General features: G+C 32.6%; 1 protein-coding gene across 1 annotated transcript; it reads left to right on the forward strand.

The window, feature by feature from the left end:
* Positions 1-222: 222 nt before the first annotated feature.
* On the forward strand, positions 223-26,237 carry LOC129231478 (charged multivesicular body protein 3-like). The gene is made up of 5 exons (XM_054865804.1): positions 223-368; positions 10,063-10,303; positions 13,991-14,112; positions 19,964-20,078; positions 25,609-26,237. The coding sequence occupies exons 1-5, from the start codon at positions 324-326 to the stop codon at positions 25,749-25,751; spliced, it is 666 nt and encodes a 221-aa protein (XP_054721779.1). The 5' UTR covers positions 223-323; the 3' UTR covers positions 25,752-26,237.

Here is a 26,237-nt window from a genome sequence, read left to right on the forward strand (position 1 = left end):
AAGGAACAGTAAGCCATGCGAAATGAAAAGATTTCGAAAAGAATCGTAATAAAATAACATTTATTTTTCTTTTTTTTTCTACTCTATATATCTATAAAATGTATACTTGAATAGAACTAGCAATGTGGATCGTACTCCGCTCAAATTTATACTTTGAAAGATCTCATTTTAATTTATGTTTTGTGGCTTGGCAATATCTGTTCCGAAAGATATGTATTCGATTGTAAATATTGGATTTATAATTTTTTGTTAATATCAACTCAAATGACAAGTATTAAATAAAATTCAATTTTTATCCTATTATCAGTATCTTCAGCTATAAAATGGGACTCTTTGGGAAAAGTGAGCAAAGGACCCCAAAAGACCAGGTATGGTTATTTTTTTCCATTGAATGTTGTTTACTTTAAGTGAAGTTTTTATTTTTCTTTCTTTTTTATTTGGATGGATTACTATTAGCAAATAGTTTTCTTCATTGTTTCAAAAAAGAAAAATCTGCCTAAACTTGAGCTTTTCTGGTGGTAACTTTTTTTTTTTCTGAATGCACATGGTTTTATTTTCCTCTGTTTACATTGATCGTAAACAGTGTTGGCGAAGTTGAAAGGGACTCAATTATGCCATTATATAGCAAATACCAATCTCCCAATCTAAAAAAAAAAAAATATTGGACATAAGGATGAAAATGTAAATCTCTTTAGTTATATAATTGAAATTTTGCATATATATTGTTAAAAGCGTATTATTGAAAAATAATTACATTCGTTTCAATAACATGCTTGTTTCAATTAACAAAGTAGGACATGTCTGTAAAATTAACTGCATGAAAAATGCTTGTTTCATGTTCTCATGCAGTTAAACTAATAATTCTACAGATCTCTAAATTTACACACATACTCTGACACCTATTATTGAGCGTTTTTGCCTGAAGAGAAGTGCTCACTAATCTTTGTTACAAAAGGTAAACATATTTTAGTTATTCTCAATTGTTGTGTTACACCATCAACAAAAAGATACATTTATATTTGCAGAGAAAAATTCATTTGCCTGTAAGTCGGGAAACGTCCTATACAAAAATAGTTTAGTGAGGTACTTTCAGTTACAGATATAAAATGAATTAATATTTTATAAGTTACACCCCGAACATCTTTTAAACTTGAACACAGAAATAATGTGAACAAGATTTAAGGAATTTATTCTACAATACTGGAATACTTAGATGACATAACTATTTCTTATTGATATAATTCTGAGAAACCCCAGTTGATGAATCAAAATTAACAACAGTTGTACGTAGGACATTATGTGTGAATTTATTTAGTTTGGACTGATAAATTGCTACTGCTATGTACAATAAAATAATATTTTGTAAATCATATCAAAAAGATTATATTAATTTTTTCACTATTTACTTTTTTTTTCTTTTTGAAAATAAATACAATATCTATTCAGTGCTCATTGTTTTCTCTGTTAAGTATTTTTTGAATTCAAGTGCTGTTATCTTTTTGAATTAATAGGTACATCAATTCTTTCTTTTCTGCAGCAGAAATCTCTTCGAAACATATTAAAGAAAAATCTCTTAAACATGCTGGATACAGACAAAAAAAGAAGGAAAGAGAAAGCATTTTAAAATTACATTAAAGTACCTCATTCTGCTGAACAAGAACTCTTTCACAAGATATTGCGAACTTACTACAACAATTTTCAATAAAACTTACTACAAATATTTTCACAATATCTGAATCTGGATAAGTCAGTTTACTTCTATCTATATCAAGCAAATATTCTTCTGTCATAGAATTAGTTATTTCAAATAATAACTCTTTTGGCCCTGCTAATAAGTTTAACCTTGATGTGAAATGATCTTACTGACATCACTGCACTACAAATAAGGTTTTAATTTATGAACAGCGTATCCAGAAAGGTAAATATAGAGAGGTATTAAATCTTCTTCAGTCATGTTACAAAAATTTTAAAAATACCTTTTATATAAACTTCAATCATATCTATTGGTACATGAAATACACCGACAGCTGAGTCAATTCCAGCCGAGGACTGCAGTTTTATGCTTATTAGCACTCGTCAGCCCGGCATAGGAAGTGACTGAGCTGGAGGCGGAAAACCTCTTAAGGAAGCCAAGAGTGCCAAACAAACTGGTAGCTTAATACAAAATTACCACTGACCAGGACTGTGCCCAATAGATATACATATAGATATACATATCTATTGGTGTTATTGGTGACATAAAAAAATTTTCAATTAAAAATCACCACATTCTTTTGAATGCAATTTCAGTAAGCTGTTTATTCTAACTTTTTTAGCTTGCAAAACTTACTCTACAGAAATACTGTAGTACAGTCGGACCCTGATTTAACCAATTCGTCGGGAACGAAACCGTTATACATTAAGGCGGTGTTATTCATAATATTGGGGTGTGAGAAAAAAAAATCGCATTTAGCTAATGGAAAAGCCCTAATAAGCAACTGCACAAAAATATCCGTGGTTGAAAGTGTCGACTTTTTACTCAGCATTCCGTGACTTAGTGCACTAGTTAATTTGAAATTTTAAAGTACTGTGTAATAGATATATGATAATTTCTTTGATGTTTGACTCAAAATAAATCTCTTTCAACTTAATGGAAAGAAGAAAATATCGTGTCATTTACAGCCTACTAGATGAGATACTTTTTTAGTTTCCAGGCCATGTAAATCATTTGAAATTTGAAAAAGTAACAGTTTTAATCGGAGTTTTATTATCGCTTTCTGCATCAAAATCTCTATTCATTGGTTTCCCCCTCACCCGTCAAAAATTGCCGATTCCAAGAAAAGTCTCTCTCTTTTTCGGACAATTGGGTTAAGTGATTTGGAAAACAATCTTTCTTAACTCAAATCAACAAAAGAAAAAAAATTTTCGACTGTTAAAATAATTCATTAATTTGGGGTTTATTATTCGGTAAATAGGGGGTTTTGCCTTCCTTTTTAATTGGGGAAAAAGAAAAATTCGTTAAATCGCGAAATTCGTTAAATAGAGGTTTGTTAAGTCGGGGTCCGATTGTAGTTTGAACCACATAACTGGCAATATTGATGAAATTCGCCTTCCAAAGGGTGAGTTTGCTACTTTCGAGTTAAAACATAACTATCAGAGATTGATGTTGGTTTATGAATTATTATTTCTCTGATAGTTTTTGTGGTATGTTCAAATGAATAAAACGTTTCCAATGTCAGTTTCCCCTAAGTTTCATTTTCCGTCCTGGAATTGTAACCCTTTTCCATTTATTGACCCATTCTATACCTTTTTCCAAAAAAATCAATCCCTCATCTGAAATAAGCTTAAAAGGTTTCTATTGTTATCCAACTATTCATAACCTTTGTGAGGATTTTTCACATTCATAATGCTCCACCATTTGTTAATTATTTGGATGAACTCTATTGTTCCTTTGTATGCAGAATCATTTTATCTTTTGAAAGCTTGGGCATTTGTCACGTCAAAAACTTTTTAACATAAACCTACATTTTGACGCTCAACATTGCTTGGGTGTAATGATATTAGGGCACTTTGGGACACCATAAATTTGAGCTTTAGTTTTGTAAACAGAAATTAGTTCTCTTAGGACATCATCGATGATAAGCAGGATCTACTCTTCAGTGTACTTTGGAATTTCTCTCATGAACAGGAAAAGACTGATCTAATTTTCTTTGTTTTGAAAGCTCCAGAGTTACATTATTAATAGGTGGTTTCATTATTAAAATTTTTAAGCAGAAAATGAAATAATTTCAATCAGAGCGTGTGGAGATTAAAACATATCCTTTCATAATAATTTACACGTTAAAAAATGTATTGTTCTGCTAAGTCTAACTTTCAAAAAAGTTGATGTAATCTAAGCGGGGCAAGTTGGAACGCACAGTGGTGGGGCAGGTTGGGACACTGTCCCAGGCTGCTCCACCAATGTACAGTACAGAAAAAGCCTGTTTCATTGTACTTAATAAGTCTGATGAGTTTAAATGAACTAAAATTGAGAAAATGGCTACTGTTAAGCACAACATTGATATTTCTTTCTAGGTAAAGTATTAAAATAACAGAAATGGTGAGATATAGAAAAGAAAATAGGAAGTCCCCTGCTGTTCATGCGTCTGCTCTTGAAACAGCAGCAGAAAATGTTATTACTAGTAAAATTTAAATTATTTAAGATGACAATTAATAGGATTATTGCTGGTGTCCCAAGGTGCCCCACCTAGCGGGGCAGGTTGGGAAGTTGTAATGACTTTTTAATTTTTTTTAATGAAAATTTAATTTGATGAAATAATGGAGTGAAATAAATTTTAATTGAAGCAAAATTGTCTAAATTGCATGTCAGCTAAGTTTAGTGAAAATTGGTTTGAAAATAAAATTTCTAAAAATCATTATCTAAAAGGATAATGCCCCCACCTTCCCTTACTGTCAACTTTGGAACACACTTAACCCGGAGAACTTGCATCGGGTCTCTCAAGCCTGGTCATTACAAAACTACGCCGCCAAAAATCACCCCTTTAACGGAAAAGAATGAGGTCCACAGTAGCTGCATTCAAGGTGACCTACATACTGACCACATGCTTTTCAGGAATGTACATTCGTCCTTTTCCCCAGAAAATTCCGGTTCAGGCCTCAGACGCCCGGAGCGAGCGCTCACGCTTTTCATTTCAAATTGTGAATGTAAAGGAAAAGGTTGTGAAATGCATAGCTATTTAAGCTACAAAGATGAACTGAAGAGGTTGCACACCTTGTTAGTTGAGGTTTCAACTGATGAGAACTCCCTTAATGAGGATGATGAAGAAGAAGTTGACACAGAACAGTATAGCGATCATTAGTCATGCTTAGAAGAAGATTTAGATTCATGTATCATAAAACTTTCTTTAACCTTACCTTTTAAAACATATTTTGGAGGCTGTTTATCTGTTTATAATTCAGTGTTGAAAACACATTTTTTTTTCTATTTTGCAAACTCAATTTACTGAAATAACCATTCCGGGCCTATGGAGCACCCCCCCCCCCCCTTCCCGCGAGCTTTGTGTGACGAAAAATACCGCGAGTTCTCCCGGGTTAATCACAGATTTAGACTCTTCTCTGTTTAGTTTTCTCTGATGAATTAAGGAATCATGATTAACTTCACTAGGTACTCATTTGAATATCAATATCCCGGGACTTAATTCTGTATTCTAATTCTGTATTCGTAACCCAGGAGAAAAATTATTTGAAATAAAATTTCCCAACTCGAAATATCGAAACACGTGCGATGAGTAATCAACACAATGCTTTAAGCTGACCTAAAGTGTGATGAAACAAATTGCCCTCCAACGCTTAGCTCAGGGTTTGAATGGTGGCGGTGACACTTGTTTCAGGCCCACTCAAAGAGAAACATCTATTAATCCCCAGCAAAACCTACTTAAAAGGAGCTTTTTTTTTGTTTGTATGTTTCATACAATTTATGTTGACTTACAGCTCAGCTTTTCTTTCCTTGGAAAAATTACTTTAACATTTTGAAGTTTGCTGAAAGTTAGTAATAATTTAGAAATCCTTAGAAAATGTGATGACAATTCTTTTTTTTTAATTTGTGGAGTAAAATAGTATTTTGAATGTTATGCATTTATTTATATAAATGTTATTACTTCAAAGTATAATGTAGCTCAAATTTAAGCCAATGGAGAAGGAACAAAAATGAAAGCAATGACGATAACAACAAATCTTAAGCATATGCAGATGCACAACCCTTAACATACTTGATGGCTCTTGATGTTACAAAAAAACTTAGCAAAACCAAGGACGCAAATGGTGATTCTTTCCTTTTCGAGATGTGAATATTCCTCAAGAACAATAACACAAAAAGAGTGGCAATAAATCAAGTCAAATCAAGCTTATTTAACTTTTACGTACTTAAAAAAAAAAAGAAAATACAGGTGTGGTTAATACTTAGGATAAGAGATGCACCAAATATTCAGTTGATATTTGGTATGCTGCATATTCGGCAGACAGACCGAATTGGTTTGGCCAAATACTTTAATGTTTGGCAACCGAATAGTAAACAAATTCTCATATTTGACAATTGGTAAACAAATGAATTTTTTATACTTTGAATGAAAGTTATAGTGTAGTACCATAGTACAAAATGAATTCAAATTGTTACTTACTAATATTGTCGCATTCAAAGTACTAATTTTAAATTTAGAGAAAACACTTGGATGCTAAAAAAATCATCAGTTTCCATTATCAATTGTCCAGTTACTAAAGAGACTGAAATAACAGAATATCACTTGAATAAATTGTCATGATATTTTAACATTACTTGTTATCATGATTATTATATGTTATCATTGTGGAAGTCGGACTTCACACCAAGTTACGGTACAGTTGGAAAAGTGAAGCAGCGCACCCCAATTTGCCAGCCTAGCTGGCACAAGACGACAACAACAACAATCATAGGTCAAGATAGAAATATATTCAATATGAATAGAATTACTGATAAACTAACCAAATTTGCCATTTACTATATTACTTTACTTTTGCCTTAGAAATGATTTATTACATTTATTTATTTCAGATCAATTATTATACTTAATGTAAATAAATTTAAGATGCTAAATGGTTGTGCATTTACATTTCTCAAAAGACACAAAAAAATGAACATTTTCTATTTCATATTGGCATAAAAAAAGTACATTCATCAAAGTTTAAAAAATTTAACCAAATATTCAGTATTCTTCCAAATATTCGGTTTGAATTTTAACTGAATATTTGTTATTTGGCAAAACATGGTATTCGGTGCATCTCTACTCTTAGGATTTTTTTTACTAACTCGTTTTTTATGAGTACTTCGTTATAATAAGCAAGTATTGTGGTTCTTTTGTGCTTGTTATAGGCAAGTTCAAGTTTATTAATATATTTATTAATAAGTTAACTTTAAAAACACTGCTTTGTAAATATTTGTGTGAGTCACTATTAAAGTTTTAATTTCAATGGTCATATGAGTCACACCCACAACAAGGAACAAGGTGTCACACCCATGGCCACAACTTTGAGAATGTCCTAGGCAGGAATGAATTGAGTGTCTAATTTAAATTTTTTCATGGGAATAATTATTTAAGTATTATTGTATACATAAAAAAGAAAACCCAGTTCACTTCGTTGATATAATTCAGATTTTTGAGTTTTTCCACAAAGGAGATGTCCTTTTTATGTCACACCCGCAACCGGTAGAAATAATTATTCTTTTTTTTAAAATAAATAAAATGTCGGTCAACTTGCAAATTTGTATTAATGTAAATGTAAGTGGATTACATTGAAATCCATCAAAATTTAAACCGGTGCTCTAAAAAAATTTTAGCTGATGGCTGATTTAGTTTGTGTAATTTTCACACCCGCAACTTTGGATTGGGCGCAATGCAGAATTTTTGACTTATTTCCTATATTTCGAAATATAGATATCCAGAGTTTATATTTTAAAATATTTTTATTTTAAACATCAATTTTTACATTTTAGTGCAATTTAACTGTAGTTGAAAAATACAACAACATCGAAGCCAAAATACAACTGAACTTCGATAAGCGGATTTCCTGTGATAGTTTGCTCCCATCAGAACAATCATTTAGAAGATTATGAATAGCAATTTTCCTCTTGCTGGCTTTCAAAAACATAAATGCAGTTATTCATGTGTGTTCGTATTTTTATCACATTGTGCCACATTGGTGATAAAAATCCCAAAATCTTTGTAATTAATAAATATTTGCTCTTAAATATGATATTGAGTAGTGGATTGTGTACACGCTGCATGCAGTGGCGTAGCTAGGGAGGGGCGGAGGGGGGCGGTCCGCCCCGGGAGGCACTTTTCGGGGGGCGTCAATTTCACACTTTTGATACGAAAAAATTCAACACATTTCCCCAATTAGTAAAGCATGTTTTTGATTTATTTTTTTTTGGAGTCAAAAAAAAGGTCTTTTAAGTCTAAGGCTGTGGTACGACTTTGAAAATAAAATTTCTCAAATACTAAACACGTGTTGGTTTTGTGGACATCTCAGGATTATATTGTTTGTTTTTTCTCTTCCTGCGTCTGAAGCTACAGATTGAGGGCGGTGTCACATTTTTCGGGAAGAGCAACCGGAAGAGCCTTCCTATCCCTTAACGTCACCAAACAGCCCAAAAGTGCAGTTTTAAGAAACATTTCCAAAGGATAACTCCCACCCCATCCCTTTACATCTAATCTTTTAGCCTAATATTGAGTTTTTAAAATTTCAATACCAACAAATTCCTGAGGGCGGTCGAGCCTTGACCCTTCCTTTAATGTGGTTAAAGATAGTCTAATATTTGTATTAAGGACATCAACTTCTAATTTTAAAATCCCCATTGCATCCAATGTCCCCCAAAATAGCTTAACCTTGGGTTTTTGAAACTGAAATTTCAGAAAAATTCTAAGGTAGGGATCCCAAATGTGCACGAACCTAACGTTATCACAGTTGACTCCAAATTTCATTTTTAGAAATCTCAGGGATGAAGAGCTTAAAATAAGCAACTGTTTCGAAAAAGATTTCGGGTGGGAAATCCCCCTCCGAACTCTCTCTCTCATGACGTTGTCCATCAAACAAAGGCTAAAGTTGCGTTTTTAGGGCGTCATTTTCAAAACATTTCGTAGGAAAACAGGAAAAAGATCTGCCTTCCCAACATTTTTGGAAACAGTCAGAAATTTATGCCGTGAAAGACAGCTTACAATTCCGTTTTTGAAACTTCGGCATCAGAACACTTCTCGAGAGCTCGCGTACGTTCCCCATTCTCCTTAACGTCATCAAAGCTAAACTAAAATTGATTTCAAATTTGATAATATTTCGGGATTAAAATCCAGTCTTTGTTGGAGTTAGGGGAGACCCTTACACCACTAGATACAGCCTACATTTACATGCTTTTCAGTTTAGTTGAAAAGCTCACCGGACAGCGCCGCTGAACCTTCCATATGTCTTCACGTATCCGAAGATAGCCTAAAATTGCTTTTTTAAGACTTCAATTTTGGAAAATTTCCTTGCGAACTCCCAATCCCCCTAACGTCACCGAAGAAAGCACAAAACTGATTTTTAAAAAATCAAGTCTCTTTTCTTATAAACCATTACCAAAAATTGCTTAAATTAACAATTTTGACTTCACTTTTAGAGTTTTTCGGTGGAGTTCTGAATTCCTTTTTTTTTTCTTCTGCAAGAAAAATATGAAGGAAACAAATATTTTTTTTTCTTTTTCAAAATCTTTTAAAAACACTTTTGACTCTTTAATGTAGGAACTATTTCCCATCAAAAGGGCGGCAAATTGAGGAACCGCCCTGGGCGGCAGAAAGCATAGCTACGCCACTGGCTGCATGTTATACTTGATGTCTTTTACAAGTTTGTGTTTGTATGTTGCAAATAGGAAAAATATAGTGCTGATGTTGTAAGAAAATTCGACGATTTTATTTTAATTGAATTTTGAGTTTGTATGTATGCAAGTAAGTCAGACTTTTACATCAGTCATTTGAGCCTTCGAATAGGCAACAATGGCTCAAAATTAAGCTGTATTATTACATGAAATGCACTGCCATCTCAGTCAATTCCAGCCAAGGTCTGCAGTTTTGTGCTTATTAGCACTCATCAGCCCAGCATAGGAGTGACTGAGCTGGAGGTGGAAAATCTCATAAGGAAACCTAGAGTGTCAAACAAACTGGTAGCTAATACAGAATTGGCATTGACCAGACGCGCGACCAAAACAATGGTTCAGTGACCGAAACAATGGTTTGGTTCAACTCAAATATTGAAGGCAAGGCAGGTATATTCAGCAAGTAAGGAGATTTTCCACCTCCAGCTCAGTCACTCTTATGCCGGGCTGATGAGTGCTAATAAGCACAAAACTGCAGTCCTCAGCTGGAATTGACTGAGCTGGTGGTGTATTTCATGTATTTCTGCTTTAGCCCTGGCTATAGGGTGTAACTTACTGAATAAGGTGTATTAAGTCTGCTGTGCTTGTTTATTGTATTGTGCTGTAAGTTTTTCTACAATACTCATTCCATTTATTATTTCAACTTACAGGTTAGGACTTGGAATTCAGCATTAAGGAAAGAGCAATTTCAGTTAGATCGTCAGATTAGAGCTATTCTTCGTGAAGAACAAAAAGTTAAAAAGTCACTGCAGGATGCTGCCAAAAAAGGGGATGTTGATGTGTGTAAGATCTTGGCAAAGGAAGTTATTAGAGCTCGTAAAGCAATCAACAGGATACATACATCAAAAGCACAGATAAATTCAGTCATGATGAGCATGAACCATCAACTTGGTAAATAAATTCAGTCATTTATTTATCTTTCCATTAGTATTATTGAAAGTGATCAGTTTGTAAGAAAACTATGTATCACATTTTGAATTTTTAAACAAAAGTGCTTCCAAACAGAGGCATGCAGAGGAATTTTTGTACCTGTTACAAATGGCTTTTTGGGCCCCCTGCGACCTGGGCCAGCAGGTGTACTCCCCCCCCCCCCCCATGCATGCCCCTGCACTGAAATAATCCCTTATTTCCCTTGAACACCTTTTTTTTTATCCTTAAGGCCCTAAAAGTCTATTTTTTCAAATGTTGTGCATAATGGGAATGTCATGGTTTTATGGTTCAGTCACAATTAAGGCTCTGAGAAGCAAAGAGATGTAAGTAGACATTTTCAAGTTTTGAGTAAAGCGCATTTAAAGATAATGTCCTAGGTAGACTTTCATTGAAAAGTTTTTATGAGTCATGTGGTATGACAGCACCTACCAGGGCTACTTGTACTATCTCTTACCTCAAGACAGAGAACAGGTTCACCTATCATTTGTACTGGTTATTTCCGAATTTGAAAGACACATCCCTTTGGTTCTCAGCACCTCAATTGATGAATGAAGTGTTTAATCACAATTCAGCCTTGAGTTCTTACATCCCTTTGGTTCTCAGTACCTCAATTGATGAATGAAGTGTTTAATCACAATTCAGCCTTGAGTTCTTGTAGTAATAAATACATATGCAATGTTGCTAAAGTAATATTTTGAAGCTTCCATTTGAAATAGATTCATTACGCCTACCAGCTTTCAGATTAAGATAATTTTTTGGTCAATTTTTAGACTTCAATGTCCTCGAGAAACTAAAAATCTGTGGAGACTCCGGAATCTCCCACTTTATAATGGCATACATGGATAAAAATGGTTCGGCTAAAAATACATGAAATCATGTTGTTAAAATCTTTTCTACAATTGTTGAAACAGTTAAGATGTTTTTAATTCAAAATGTCTTGATAAACTAACTACCATGTCTCAACACTTTGTCTTTTTATATAGTAGTTTTCTGATGTTTCTAGATACAAAGATACAGAAAACTTTTCAGACATATCATGGCAGAAGTGCTTACACACAAAAACAAATGTCATGATCTGCAACAAACTCTGTTTTTTATCCCCCAGTGAAGATCAATGGCCTCTTAAAGCAATCTACCCCCTTGCTCATTGCAGCCTCTTCCAGTAAGCTGTCCCAATTGCCCACAACCCTACTGAAGTAGTAATTTTTCCTCATTTCCAGATTATCCTGAGATTTGAATAGCTTAAAATAATGACCCTTCGTCCTGCTTATCCAATTATTTCTTTCATATTTTATATTTATCACACATTCTGAGCGTATCATATATTCTGTTGTGATGGATGTGTCCATCTCTCTTCCCCTGTGCCTGTGTATAAGATGAATATGTAGAGTACAAATCTCAAGGTTGTGTTATAAAACACGAAACTCAACTGTAAAATATTTTAGGATCAAAACTGTTATACAGGAGTTATTCTTCAATGTATTTAACCAATGCTGACTCATTAACCAAAATATTCCAGGGACAATTCAAATTCATAGTCATCAATGTTTTTTCACAGAAATTTGCTTTTCGTAAGGGCTTTCTTGTCATTTTTGTGATTAATACAAATCTGTTAAGAAATCATACCCAAAAATGTAGAATTGGGGACGATACCAAATTTAGATCCTGCCAGTCCTCTCAAAATTTTAGTTTGTGAGTGTCCAATGTTTTACCATACTTTCTTCAAATGCCCAAACATCCTTTCATGAGTGTGTTATATAAGTATATTTGAAGGTACTGTAGATGGGGCACATTGGACCGGTCTCAACTATTTTAATACTTTTTTTCTTTTTAATTTTTTTTTATTTTATTACCAACAAATAGCACCTATGGTCCTACAAATCCTATAATGAAATCACATGATACAGTTATATTGAACTAATTTTATTCCAGAAAGTGTTACTTCAATAGTGCTGAGTAATTTTCAGAAAACTGCTACTTTGTTTTTTTAATGGCTTTCATGAAGATTACAGAAAAAAAATAATTGAATTCCTTTCTTAAAGTAAGTTTTTTTTTGTTCAAAATTATTGGCATTTTTTTTTTTTTTTTTTTTTTTTGTCAAAAAGAAAAAATTTTGGACATCACTTTAGGGCACTTTGGACCAGACCAGCCTACCCCATTTAATTTAAAAACTTTTTTTTCTCTTAAATCTCAATAATTATAACAATATTCTTAGTGTTTGTATATTATACAGTCACTTCATTTCATGCTACACATGTTTCGAAAAAAATAACAATAATGAAAATGGGTAACAAAAGCAAAGATATAGTTTATAATTGTTTAACATAAATTATACTAAATGAATTTTACCAAAAGATTTATTTCATATCTGCACTTTCTTACCATTTATGTTTTCGAATATAGCTCTAAATTTTTGCAGACAAATATTTTCTAGGAGTAAAATATGTAATAAGTGCTATAATAATGTTCTGGTATTAAACAAAATTTCTTTCGTAAAACAAGCTATCTTCATAGAAACAAAATAAAACAAATAATTGATTAAAAGAATAAAATAGTATACTTTTATTTAAGATTATTTTATTTCATTTTCATATTTGATTTTAGAACACAAAGATATACTAACTTAAAGCTGTCAAATTTATTGTACTTTTTCTTTGAAATATATGGTATTGGTATTGCAGGCTTTTTTTCTTTTCGGAATAGTTTCATGCAATGCAATGAAAAAATGGCATTTAAAAACATTGTTAAAGACTTTGTTTGAAGTATATAAGCCAAAATTACGCTGAAATTATCTCTCTCACGCTGAAATCAGCAACTCTTGGAGAGCTTCAAAATGCTTGGTTGTCACATGAGCATCATATTGCATTTTTTACATAGCCATCTTGCAAACTTCCTGAAAAATTTTGATGCAGACAGGGTGAGCGGTTCCACCAAGATTTGACGTTCATGAGTCATGATATCAAGGTAGATGGCATGCATATATGATGGCTGACTATTGCTGGAGCACCTTAATATGTATAAACCCTCAATTTTTTTTTACTTGCTGTAACTATTATAACCTTTGTATGAGTAAAATTGTTCATTGTAAACAGTGCATTTGGTAAGTTTTTACATTATTTCCTTTGTATGACTTTTGAGGGTATCCTGTAGGTTGAAAAGTTGACGTGATAGACAAAAACTGATTATTTTTGGATCCAGAGGCCAAAAGTTGAAAACATGTCACAGACTTAAGACAACAAAATTGCTGTTCCCCTGTGTAATTGACAGACTTATTTTAAACCTCTATACTTCTTTATTTCTCTTACTTCCTTATTATTTAAATTATCCAGTAATAGAATGAATAAAGGAATAAACTATGTATTATTGTTGCTGGAAATTAATCTTTATTAAATTGAATATGTACTCTGCTGGAATTGATTTTGATTTTCCAGATTGATATTTTTTATTCTAAAAAGGCTTGTTTTTACTCAAGATTGGGAAATTTTTCATGAATTTTTAAAAATGATCTGTAGTGCTGGGATTGAATTGTCACAATATCTACCATGTACTTTAAGTAAAAACCTATTTCTTTTTACTAAGTTCACTTTGTTTTCAAAGCAATGTTTTCCATCATTCTTCATGCTGACAAGTTTTATTTTTGGATTATAGCTACATTAAGAGTAGCTGGCTCATTGGAAAAAAGTACTGAAGTTATGAAAAGTATGCAAAACCTTGTAAAAATACCAGAAATATCTAGAACTATGCAAGATTTATCCAAAGAAATGTGCAAAGTAAGAAAATTTTCACATTATGCTGATATAGAGTCTATGCGTTACCAATTTGTATGTCTACATTTTTATGTAACTATTTCTTTACATAACTATTATGTTACAAAATGCATGATGGTTGCATCATTTATAACTACTTACAAAAAGTTTACTAATAATTGAGATACAAAATGAGTACATGTTGTTTTAAATGTTGTATGCTCATCATAGTAATTTTATTTAGAATGTTTCAAAGCAGAAAAGAGCATGAATCGTATAATTAAAAGTTTAAAAAAAATAAATGTAAGAACTATATTTTATGATTTGTGCTTGAAAATTGAAAGATGTCTTCTCTAACTACTACTCTGATGTTGAATACAAGATAAATGCCTTGATTTTTTTCTTTTCTTTTTTTTTTTTTTTTTTTGTAAGGCTCAGTTCTTAGAATTTAGTCTAATTTTTTTGTATAATCTTGAAATGTTTTCCTGAATGGTATTAAATAACCCAATCAGTCAAAGTAATTGACCGAAAATAGGTTATTTTTAAAGAACATTAATTGTAAATCAGAAACAGTTGATTACAGCTTGTAGATATTGATAGTATGAATAACAAAGTAGTGTAATAGGTTTTATTGTATTATTATTGCCTTAAACCTTAAAGTTTGTTCTCTAAAATACAGTGATGAAAATCTTACACAATTTTCCGCTTGTTGTATTTTTCCTTTATTTCTGTGGTTTTTAGGTTTTGAAAGCCCAGTTTTCAAATCGCAATCAGATTTTTAGTTTCCAAAACTGCAGATCTGCACCTTTTCTGTATTCAGAGCGAAGATTTTTCTGTCTTTCTCTGCAGATTTTCAAAATCCTTCCTTCTTGGTTTCCTCTTTCAGTCCTCACAGCACTCCTATTTTAAGAGAGCTTAATATTAGATTCACACTAATAATTAAAATAGCTCATTTTTGCCCGATTAACAAAATTACTACTTTAATATTAAATTGGCTTTTATTTTCATACTCTAAAAGTTTTTTCTTTCTTTTTTTATTTCCATGAACAAGGTGTGTTCCATTTTTAATGAGTAAAATGGTTGGAATTTAGCTGGGCCATTGTTTAATGGTGACTTCTAGTAGGTAACACTTTCATGTAAGAATGAAAAAAAAAAGAAAACAAAACGTTTTGAAATTGAAAAATATTTTTGTTCAGAAGTTGCTGTCTGGGGAATGGCCTATAAAGAAAACTGTTAAGTTTTTAATTCTGTTGTAAGTGTTTTCAAGTATGTTTTAAAACGTGTTTTCATCCTCAGTACCATAAATTCAAATGTTGTCAATTCAAAAAAATATTTTTCTAAAAAAATACAAGGGGTGTTCAATTGAAAAGGTACCACATGTCACAAAACACAATCATTTATATATTTGCGCGAAATAATGTTGTATACCCCCGTCTTGACAACTTTTTCTTGTTCATGCCAAAAAGCATCACCAAGAAATCAATATACAAGGATCTATGTCCTACATTGTTCTTAGCAATGCTTTTTTGGCGCCAACAGGAAATATTCAGTTAAAAATATATGATCAATAAATATTTAAGAACACAATATGTATTGAAACAACATACAGCAAAAATCATTGCAAATGTATGCTTCAAAAATATCAAAAACTAAAAACCGTTTTTGTGCACTATCAAAAAACACTAAAAATTATTCAAAATGCTTAGATTAGAAAATTTATACAACAGCCTATTACATAAATATATTGCAATAGAAATAAAGTCTTTTTTAAAGCATGCATTTCACTAATTAAAATCTTTTCTCACACTACAGAAAAAGGCGCAAAGCAGTTTAAATTGCAATATTTCCAGGGAAAAATACCTCTCCAAAACCAATCGCACATTAAAATATCATAAAGTAAATTATGAACAGACATGTTTCTAAATTAGCAAAAAACTATACCTCTACTATTTTACATTTTTACAACTATTTCAGTCAAAAAAAAAGTTCTTCAAATTTCGACGTATGACAGGGTGGCGACAGATCAGGGAAATCTGGGAGATCAGAGAAAAGTCAGGGAAATATCAGGAAATTTCGAAAAAATAACAAAAAATCAGGAAAAATTGATTTTATGAAGAAAAAAAAATTTTTTTTTTTGCTTTACAAAATTAGGTATACAAATTCCCTACGCATTTTCTGCCAATTATCTGTTCAAAAAAAAAGTGAAATTAATGAGGTGCGATTATACACTGCCACATAATTAAAAAAATTTTCCTTAATGTCAAAGTATTGAATCTTACTTATTAACCGCAGGATGAACTTCCTGAGATTGCTTCTGTGTCTGTTAGGTTGTTTATTTTACCTAGCTTGAAATTTCCTTTCACGCTTTCAATATGACATAAAATAAGCAACCATACAGGCAAAGAGAATGCCTTCATTAATGCCTTAGTTCCTTTGCCTTTATTCCATTGTTTCAAAGTGATTAGCCTACTTCTTGAAATCGTAATCACGATTTAAAGAAGAACTCTTCGGTTTTTTGATTAATACTGATAAAAGCTTAAAAGCTATTACTTCCTCGCGTTTTTAATTTAATTGCTAAAATTGCACTTTCAATCAAAAAAACTTGGTTTTTTGCTGTTATACTATTTGCTGTCGCCACAGATTATAAAGGTTTTCTTTTCTTCAGACTTAAATGATTCTTTTATTTTATAACCAAGTGGTATTCTTCTTTTATATATTTTGAGTTTGACTAATTGCTTTTTTTTCTTGCATTTCAAAGTTGTTTCTTACAAAAGCAATCTAAGATTTTTTTTCATTACATACTTAAATCATTTGAAATAGAGTTAACTTGTGTACTTAAGTAAATATCTTTATTTTTTATTGTTAAAATACTGTATTCATTCATTAAAAACTATGTTCTTGATTAGAGAAAGCTTCCTATGAATGGATGTCAAAAGGTTTCATCTGTTTTGCATAAATATGTCAATTAGTTATATAAGAATAAGTACATTACTTCCATTCTTTCACTATTACTTATTATTCTTGCAACAATTATTATACTGTTTGAAAATTTAGTTCAAAATAATTTCAATTACTTCTTCGTTCTACCATAAATACACATGTTTTTAAGAGTGATTTTAATAGTTTCTTAACATTCTTATGCTAAGTGGTTTCTAGAAGTAAAGTACTTTTTAAAAATTTTCTATAATCTTTCCATGTAAAAAAATTTAATATACTGTTTTGTAGTTTTTTTTCCCCCCAAAAAAATTGACTTGATCTGTTTTTTTTTTTTTTACCATTTTGTTAAAAAAGTAGCATTTTTTTTAAATATATCTTTAGTTCATCAACTTAAAAGAATTTAAAAAGTTTAAAATACTGCATTTTATACAAACATACAATGGATTTCAAGTAGAGCAAAGAGAGGAAACCATTATCATTGGTAATATAAATCAGGGAAATTTGGTGAACTTAATCAGGGAAAAGTCAGGGAACTTTTTTTCACAGTTCCTGTCGCCACCCTGTCCATGGTAATTTTTGTGGACCTTTTTCAAGAACAAAATGCAAAATTCCTGGTAAAGATTTTTAAAAAAAGTCCAAGTCTCATTTAACAAACTTTCCATTATTTTCTATTACTATTTAGCAATTTCTATGACTGCAGCATGAAAGAAACGAAGCTTCTAAAGATTAATATTAAAAAAAAAAAAAAACTACACTAGGTTGACAACTTTTTGTAGTAGATTCAATAGCCAAAAAGAAGACATTTTGAAATTATGTTGCGATAAATTTATCGAAGTTTCCGTGGTTAAAAAGGTGAACCCTTGGTATAACAAAATCATTTCAGATCAAAACTTCAAATTAAAGCAAAAATGTTCTCATCTCATTTCTCTGCTGCGGTTTTGTTTGTTTTTCCGATTCCTTTGCGCTGTCAATGCCTGAAGGCACTTGAGGGATGTGTTTCGAACAATGAAAGACATTCCTTACTCGACTCTTCTGATGAATACTATCTCCCCTTCCACACCAGTGGTCTCCTATTATGGATGTAGCATAAATCCTGTCAGTTGTAAATCTAGTTTGTGGCTAAAACCTATAACTGAGCATGATGCTTTCGTCACAACCAGGGTGCAACATTTTGCACCATCTATTGGGAAAGGGAGTTTTTTTCATAAACTGGAACAACCTTAACACAGCTGTGCTATGATCATAGTTCATATCAGTACAGTTCAAGGCTGTAGCCTGCGGGGGAGAAGGGGGTGCTATAAAATAGCCTACCTATAACTTCATTTTTTGGACTTTGATTCGGAAAAATGCAGGATGCCCCCCCCCCCTCCTACACCTCCCAATATCTCCAAAGATCAACAAAACAAATGATTCAGGGCTTCAATTCCAAAAAAATTTCTAAGGGAGCATACCCAAACCCCACGTTACATCATCCAAGAGTCTAAAACCGCGTTCCTGGAATTTCAATTTCGAAAAATTACTTTCCTTTGTTTCAAGCTATACATATTAAGATTAATAAGTCTAGCATAATAATCTAAATCTGAAACTTGCCGCACTTGCCTAGTAGCCTTTTGAACCCTTTCTAATAAAGAAATATCTTTCTTGGTATAAGGAGACCAAAATTGAACAACATACTCCTGATGAGTTTTTACCAAACTTCTATATAAAGGTAGAAGAACCATATTAGATTTGTTTCAAATAGATCTGTTGATAAACCCAAGGATTCTGTTGACTTTGTTATTTAATATTCTGTACTCTTGACTAAACTTGAAGTCCTAATTTATTAAAACATCCAGATCAAGAATATGTTTTCCTGACTATTGACTGACCCCTGTAAATAATCCTTTGTACACTTATTTCCATGTCCTAAATGTAGCACTTGGCATTTCCCAACATTAACTACCATACCTCAATTATTTGCCCACTTAATAATATGATCTAAATCCTCTTGCAGCTGTTTTACTTGTTCTTTATTTTCTACAGTCCCCATCACTTACACGTCATAAGCAAAACAAGTCATGTTTCAAAAAATATTTGCATGACTACTTCATAAAAATACTAAACAAAAGAGACCCTAAAACCATTCCATGAGAACCTCACTTAAAACATCACTCCATTTAGAATGATTTCCCCTAACAATTACTCTTTGTTTCTTTTCAGTCCGCCAATTTCTAGCCCGTATTAAAATTTTCCCCTCATATTCTTATACAGCTTGTTTGCTTAGAGCAACATACAATACTTTATCGAAAACCAATACCTACAACATGCACACACTTTTTGTTACCTAAAGCCATGGTAACATGCTATAGAAATACAATAAATTAGTATCATATGTTTCACCTTTCCTGTAACCATACTGAAAACTAGTCAACAGACTAGTTTTGAGTATGGACTATCAGCAGGCTATTAGTCTCTAAGAAATCTTTAACCTTGATTTTGATCAAAGTTTCAAAAATTTTACAAACCATTGAAATCAGACTCACATGTCAATAGTTTCCTGCATTGTCTTTAGACCCTCTCTTGAAGAGCGTCCTTATTTGCCATATTTTAGCCAGCTTCCAGTCCTCTGGCACTGTCCCTGAGTTTTAAGAGGTTTGAAATTATTTAAAATATCCTCCACTAAATCCTTTGCACAGTCAACTCTTTCAAGATTCTTATTGTAAAAAAAGGAACTGTTAAGTTAAATGGGTTAAGTTATATTGTGTTTTCTGATACATTGCACTTTTTTGTTTTCATGGACAAATGCAATATTACAAGAGGCTGCTATATATATTTTTTAATTATATCAAGAAATTGTTAAAAGTTTTATTTTTAAAATCAGTTGTATATCCAAGTTCGAATGTACATTTTAAAAATCTATTTCCTTGCTTATATTAAAGCGAAAAATTGTTGTTTGTAGGCTGGTATAATCGAAGAAATGATGGAAGATACCTTTGAAGGTCTAGATGACCAAGATGATTTGGAAGAAGAAGCACAAGAAGAAGTGGACAAAGTTCTATGGGAGCTAACTGCAGGTAAATGACATTCATATTTGGTGTTGGATAACATATTATGAACACCTGTGAAACAGCATTTAATTGGGTCTATCATATAGTTCTGCCCTTTTGTGTTAAAGAGTGCAAACTGAGAGTGAGAATATGTGTAGACCTCAATCAAATCAAATTCATGACTGTTTGAATAAAAATTCTATTGGAGCATTAAAATTTTGTTACAGCTGACCACATGGAATTTCAAAAGAAAAATTATTTTAGCGGTCATCTTGCCTTAGCATCAGTGACAATAGCAGCCTATTTTGAATAATATAACAACTGTAATACTTAAAACAGAGTTGTGTTATCTAAATGATAATACATTAAGTTTAAATCATGTAATTTTTTTATACATTGCAATTATGCAAATTAATGTTCAACTGTCTAATTACATTTGTGTAGCATTTTATTCATTATTTATTTAATTATTGTTTGAAGTCTAGTATTGATTTGAGTATTTCTGACCGTACAAAAGGTATTACATAAATGTATTCACCCCCCCCCCTTTTTTTTTTTGATTGAAAAATGTTCCTAGTTTTTCTAATATGGATTAGATTGAGGCAATTGACTAGTGCCATTTTAAAAAAACTTGTTAAGTGAAAATTTTAAAAATATGTGTTATCAAAGAATTATGTGCATATTTCATTTATGGAACCTCTAAATAGTTCTTAGATAAAAACATTGATTCAATATTCAAACAACTGCTTATGATTGTACAAATCTTCAAAAAACAGATTTAATGTGTGCTGATTCATAGTCTGTCCATCATATAGTTTATATATCATATTCATTGTTAAAATTATGTTCAATTGTGCAAATCTGTTTATGACTAAGTCCATGATATCTTTTGCTAGTTTTGATTGTTATTTTCTGATTGTATCAAAGTTTTGTACCTGAAAATTAATGGTCATGGTAACCCCATTTTATACCAGAATGTGACAGTTAGGACCAAATGGAATAGTTCAAATAAAAAAGTAAGTAGACAAACCTCAACTAAGAAAAAAAAAAAGAAACCAGAAAGATATGGAAAAGCATCAACTGCAGAAGAGGTCACTAAAACGCTAGAAGCAGTAGAAAAGGTGTAAGCAAAAAAGGAACTAATAAAATTCTACAAAAGGAAGCATTTCAAACTGGAAGAAGTATAAAGATAAGCAATAAAGAAGAAGAGTTGAAAGCCCCACATGGATCATTCCATGTCAAGTAACCTAGGGGTTCCCACTCCACCCTCTTCAATTTTTATGAAATTTTATTGGAAGTACATAGAAGACTTACATGAAGCTATACCAAATTACAGCTCTATAAGTCTTATGGTTTTGCCAATATCTATAGTTTTGTAAAGGCCTCTTTTTTGGTGTTACAATTGAAATGATGAAATCACCAATTTTGTGCTTTCTTTGCTCACGACCCGAGATGGTTACAATAATGATATTTGGTGATCCTGATGAACTTTTGGGGTAGAAGAGCCTAGTTGCATATCAAAAGCTATATGCATGGTAGGTTTTTCACAATTGGCTACCAAAGTAGGAAAAAATTGTGTTTTTACAAATTCCAACCATGCATCATCGGCTGAGAGAATAGCTTTCTAAAACTAATTTTTTTCCTCATTTGTAGCCTGTTCTTATGTCCAAAAGGTATGCCAGTGGCATGTTTATAGCTCAAATAATTGCTGAATTATTCTAGTGGAAAGTCCAGTCAAACAAAATTTTGCCAATTTTGTCTCAATTTCGAATAGCAATATCTCAAAAGGGTGCTCTTTAATTTCGCTTTTCTTCATATCATTTAAAAGAGCACACTTTTTTTAACTAAAAAACGTTTGTTTCATTTTTGAGACACACCAGATTAAAAACAACATTGTAGTTTAAAAACATGTGTGTCATTCCATGTGAAATCAATGAAAAATACTTGACCTTACAAATTCATGTCAAGCAATTCTAATAAAATTTATGGGATATACTGCATATGAGTTTTGACAGGAAAAAAACTGTTTTAGATATTTTAGCCCATTAGTTTTTGTGGGAGGGCCCCCAAAAAAACTCGGAAAGTGGTAAAAATAAGTTTGGGGCTACCATAAGTTTTGGGCCTTAAAAAAATTATATTATCTCAGCTCCTATGAGAGCAAGAGTTTTTGACTAGTGTTTTTTTTACAGCTCTTAGAATGGGATATAAAACAATATGTCACTTCACAAGGTTATGCAACACTAATATATCAAGGTCATAAGAAGCATTGTTTGATATTTCAAAAAAAAATGTGGTCCATATGTAGTACAAAATTTCAGAATGAGATTATAAGGGTTCTTTCCAAAAAATAATGACGGAATTTTGAAAAAGAGACTTGCAGATATTTTTAGATATTGCAATTTTTTCTGCCATGTAATTTATTATTGAAAATGTGATAAGCAGTAACTGAAGATCCAGTGCTTTCACTACCCTAGATGTGGATAAAAATTCAAACTCGGATTGTTATTAGCTCATAATGAAAAATATGGCTTTTCACTGTCTCACCATCTAATTTACAGAAGTTAAGTAGTAAGCCATAGACTTCGGTATCTTCTGAAGACATTTACAAAAAAATAGCTGAGAGCAATATACTCTCAAATCTATATGGTATGCATAGTTCACTTCTTTTCGTAGAGTGGTTCTTACCCCTTCCTACTGTTTTTGTCTTGGGGTCTACTTTTGAATTAACATTATTCACAGGCTTATTTAGAAAATTCTCCAAGTTCTGGTATTAGAAGAAACATGAAGTTCCATGTGAATATGTGAATGTAAAAATTTTTCCTTCACTTCTTGATTTTCCTCACCTGTGTCTAAAACTACCCTTACCATCATTTTCCTTCATAGCTGCAAAGATCAGGAATCCAACTATTTTTGAGCATTCAAGATCACCCTCGAAGGTTGTCGTGCTCTCTTCTCCTGAATTAGTACTTTCACTTGCATCTTATTCTTGTTCAGTAGAATAGAGTAGTCCATGAGTACCTGGCATATTTCTTTATGTCATTTTCCTGTGTTTCAAAGCATCTTCTCGTTTTTGCTGTACCAATTGTACTATATTGAAAATGTGTCAACCTAATTTGTTCATTTGCCCTATCAAACCAACGTTGTGAAGTCATACCATGAATAATGTAGATCATTTGAAAATTAGCTCTAGCTGAAACTATTATAACAGTTTCTTGAACGCCACAAGAATTTTTGCCATGTAGCATGGCAAGAAAAAAAGGCCACCCAGGCCATCAACAAAGATGCGCAACTGCATACTCATATACCCAAAACCAATAGTGAACAGTTTTACTTCAGGAAATTGGGGTATTGTGATCTTGATATGTGCAATCCCCTAACGGGAAAAATGTCTGCTCCGTGGAACTCACATAGTCAGCTAAAAGACTGAGATAGTCGGCTCTTGTGACCCCTCCATGAAAGGTGACAAAGGGACCTGCTCCAAACCATGATATGAGGCTCCAACTCATTATGGACCCCACCCCCTATTCTTCACTGTATGAAGGAGACAATCTGGATAGTTAGCTTCTGCGGGGTTAGCCACACATAAACCCGTCCCGTGGTCGGGAATAGAAAAAAAATGGATTCACTGGAAAACAAGACATGTTTTCGTTGATCCGTAGTCCAGGTGTTATGATCTTTGCACCACTGTACATGCCATATCCGATTCACATCTATCGCTAGGGGTTTTACAATTGCAGCTCTGCCCCAAATATCATCGCCTCAGAGCAACAGTAAAACATCTAATCCCAGTAATAACACTAAGATATCCTACTGTTGCTTTGAGGTGATGATATTGTGTTTATGAATTTTCATGGGGGGGGGGGTACAATATGGGTTGATACTGGGTTCTGTAGATGTTCATTCCACTCAGCAGTCACTTTTGCCGCTGTGATCTTCCTTCTTTAGATCACAATCCTTAATGTCCGCCTGTCTCTCTCATCTTTGACTTGCAAATGTTTCTTTGCCGTGAACATTGTATGCTGTCATGACCTGCAACACAGTACCTATTGTAACCCCCACAGCTGTGTCACCGTGATTACAGATGCACTGCCTAGACAGGCTCCCATTGTCTGCCTTCTTTGGAATTCTTGACAAGTCACTCATTTTGACTTCACTTGGAATTTTGGCCAACAACAGTGCAAAATACCGTTAAAAACACAATTGAGATTATAAACCACAATCATCGCCCAGAAAAACTCGCAACGACATTTTGAATTTAGTCTTATACCAGCACACATGGAAATCATGCTTTTCAGCGAGTTTTCAAGTTTTCCTCTTGTTGGACAAACCCCTGTGTGTATATATAAGGTAGGTGCCGGTATTAAGAGACCTGTTGGCTAATAAGGCCTAAACAACAAAAATATAATAAATTTTAATTGTTCATAGCTGCTCAAGTACGTGCTTGTAGATAGCTAACGCTCATACATTACATTTCATGCTGATCGTGATGTGTTTGCTCGCTTGTTTTAACTAGTGAGGTTCATTTACGCACATTTCATCACATCTGATTCATTTTCACAGAGCAGTTGTGCAGGTTGAATAATAAAAAACGTCCAACTAAATCATATATAATTTTTCTAATATTACGCTTTCATATAGGGTAACGGCACCAGTAACATACATGCTTAAGACATTGCTCTCAGGTTAACTCAATATTCTGAGCCTTTTAATGTATTTAGATTTTTTAAACTATTTCTCTCTCAAACAACTACGAGGGTAGATCAAATACAAACCGGGATTTGACTCTAACGCTGCTGTTAGTTATACATCTGGGTGGTACTTTGCCAATATGTTAGTAAGGATGACTAGGGGGATGCACACACTTTGGAGATCTGGACTGTTTCAGTATGCCATGAATGAGCAAAAAGTGCACACCTCTGTTGCGAAACACATAACTATGAAATTTCTCACAAAAGAAAGCACTAAACCCTCTGAAATTTGGAGACAGCTTCATGCACAGTTTGTAGAAGAGAGACTTTGCACACTCGAGCATATGAGTAGGATTAAAAATACATGGCAGAAAGAGGAGCTATAAAAAACTAACCTGATGAAAGGAGACCACGGACAAGAACCACTGTGGAAAGTATTGTTGCTATTTGTGACATTACTGATGAAGGACAACTAAAGCAAGCTCTTAATGCTGCCTGTTGGATGAAGCAAAAGCTGTATATTGCAGCTAACAAGGACGCCAAGCGATAAGTAGCGTAATTTTTCTCTATGAAAAGGAAAGGCCACGTACTGCTGCTTTAAAATGAGAAAGTTTTAGAAATTTCATCAGACACCTCTGAAATCCCTCGGTACAATTCAGATTTATCATCTTGTGACTGCCATTTGTTTGGCAATCGCCCCCACTGCCCCTCCTTGATAGATTTGTTTTAAAAAATTTGTAGAATCCTTACTACAGCCATCACTTTTTATTAACATTGCAATATATTAATTCAGACGTTGAATGTTATACTGCTATTAATTTTAAAGTTTTACCATTCTTTGTTTTGAATTTTATTTTTATTTATTTAAGGACAACTTGGAAAAGCTCCTGCAGCGGTATCAGAATTACTACCTGATATGGAGAAAGAAAAAGTTTCTGTTCCTTCGGCCAGTGCATCAGCTGATGCAGATTTTTCGGATATGCAGGAACGGTTAGAAGCTCTTAGAAGTTAACTTTCATACACTTTCCTTTTTGCAACAATTTGAAACCGACTTAATTTGTAAAAGTTTTGAATAACTTGTTTGATTAAGTTTTGAGGTTTTTTAAAAGTATCTTACTTATTCTGGGGCTTAGATTTCACCATTAGTAGTTCCATTTTCTGTTTAATTACTTTTTTTGTTCAAGCACAAAAAGTTTCTTTCCTTTTAGACTTGACGTTGTAGAAATCAATGAATTATATTTTGAAATATATACATAAAAATTATGCAAAATGTTAGTAAGAATAACTTATATTTTGAAATATGAAATACCTTTCTAATTGTGAGAATGTTTCTGCTTTATAAGTTTACAGTGAAACTTCTCTGGAGCAACGCCTCTCGACTCCTGAAAAAAGTTGTGGTTAACCCCTTAACGATCAAATAATTTTCAAGAAAACGGTCATTAAAGTGTCTATTTTTTTATTTAAGAAAATTATATGAAAATAAGGTGTATGTATAACA

The sequence above is a fragment of the Uloborus diversus genome, chromosome 10 (assembly GCF_026930045.1).
Source record: "Uloborus diversus isolate 005 chromosome 10, Udiv.v.3.1, whole genome shotgun sequence".
Classification (NCBI taxonomy): Eukaryota; Metazoa; Arthropoda; class Arachnida; order Araneae; family Uloboridae; genus Uloborus; species Uloborus diversus.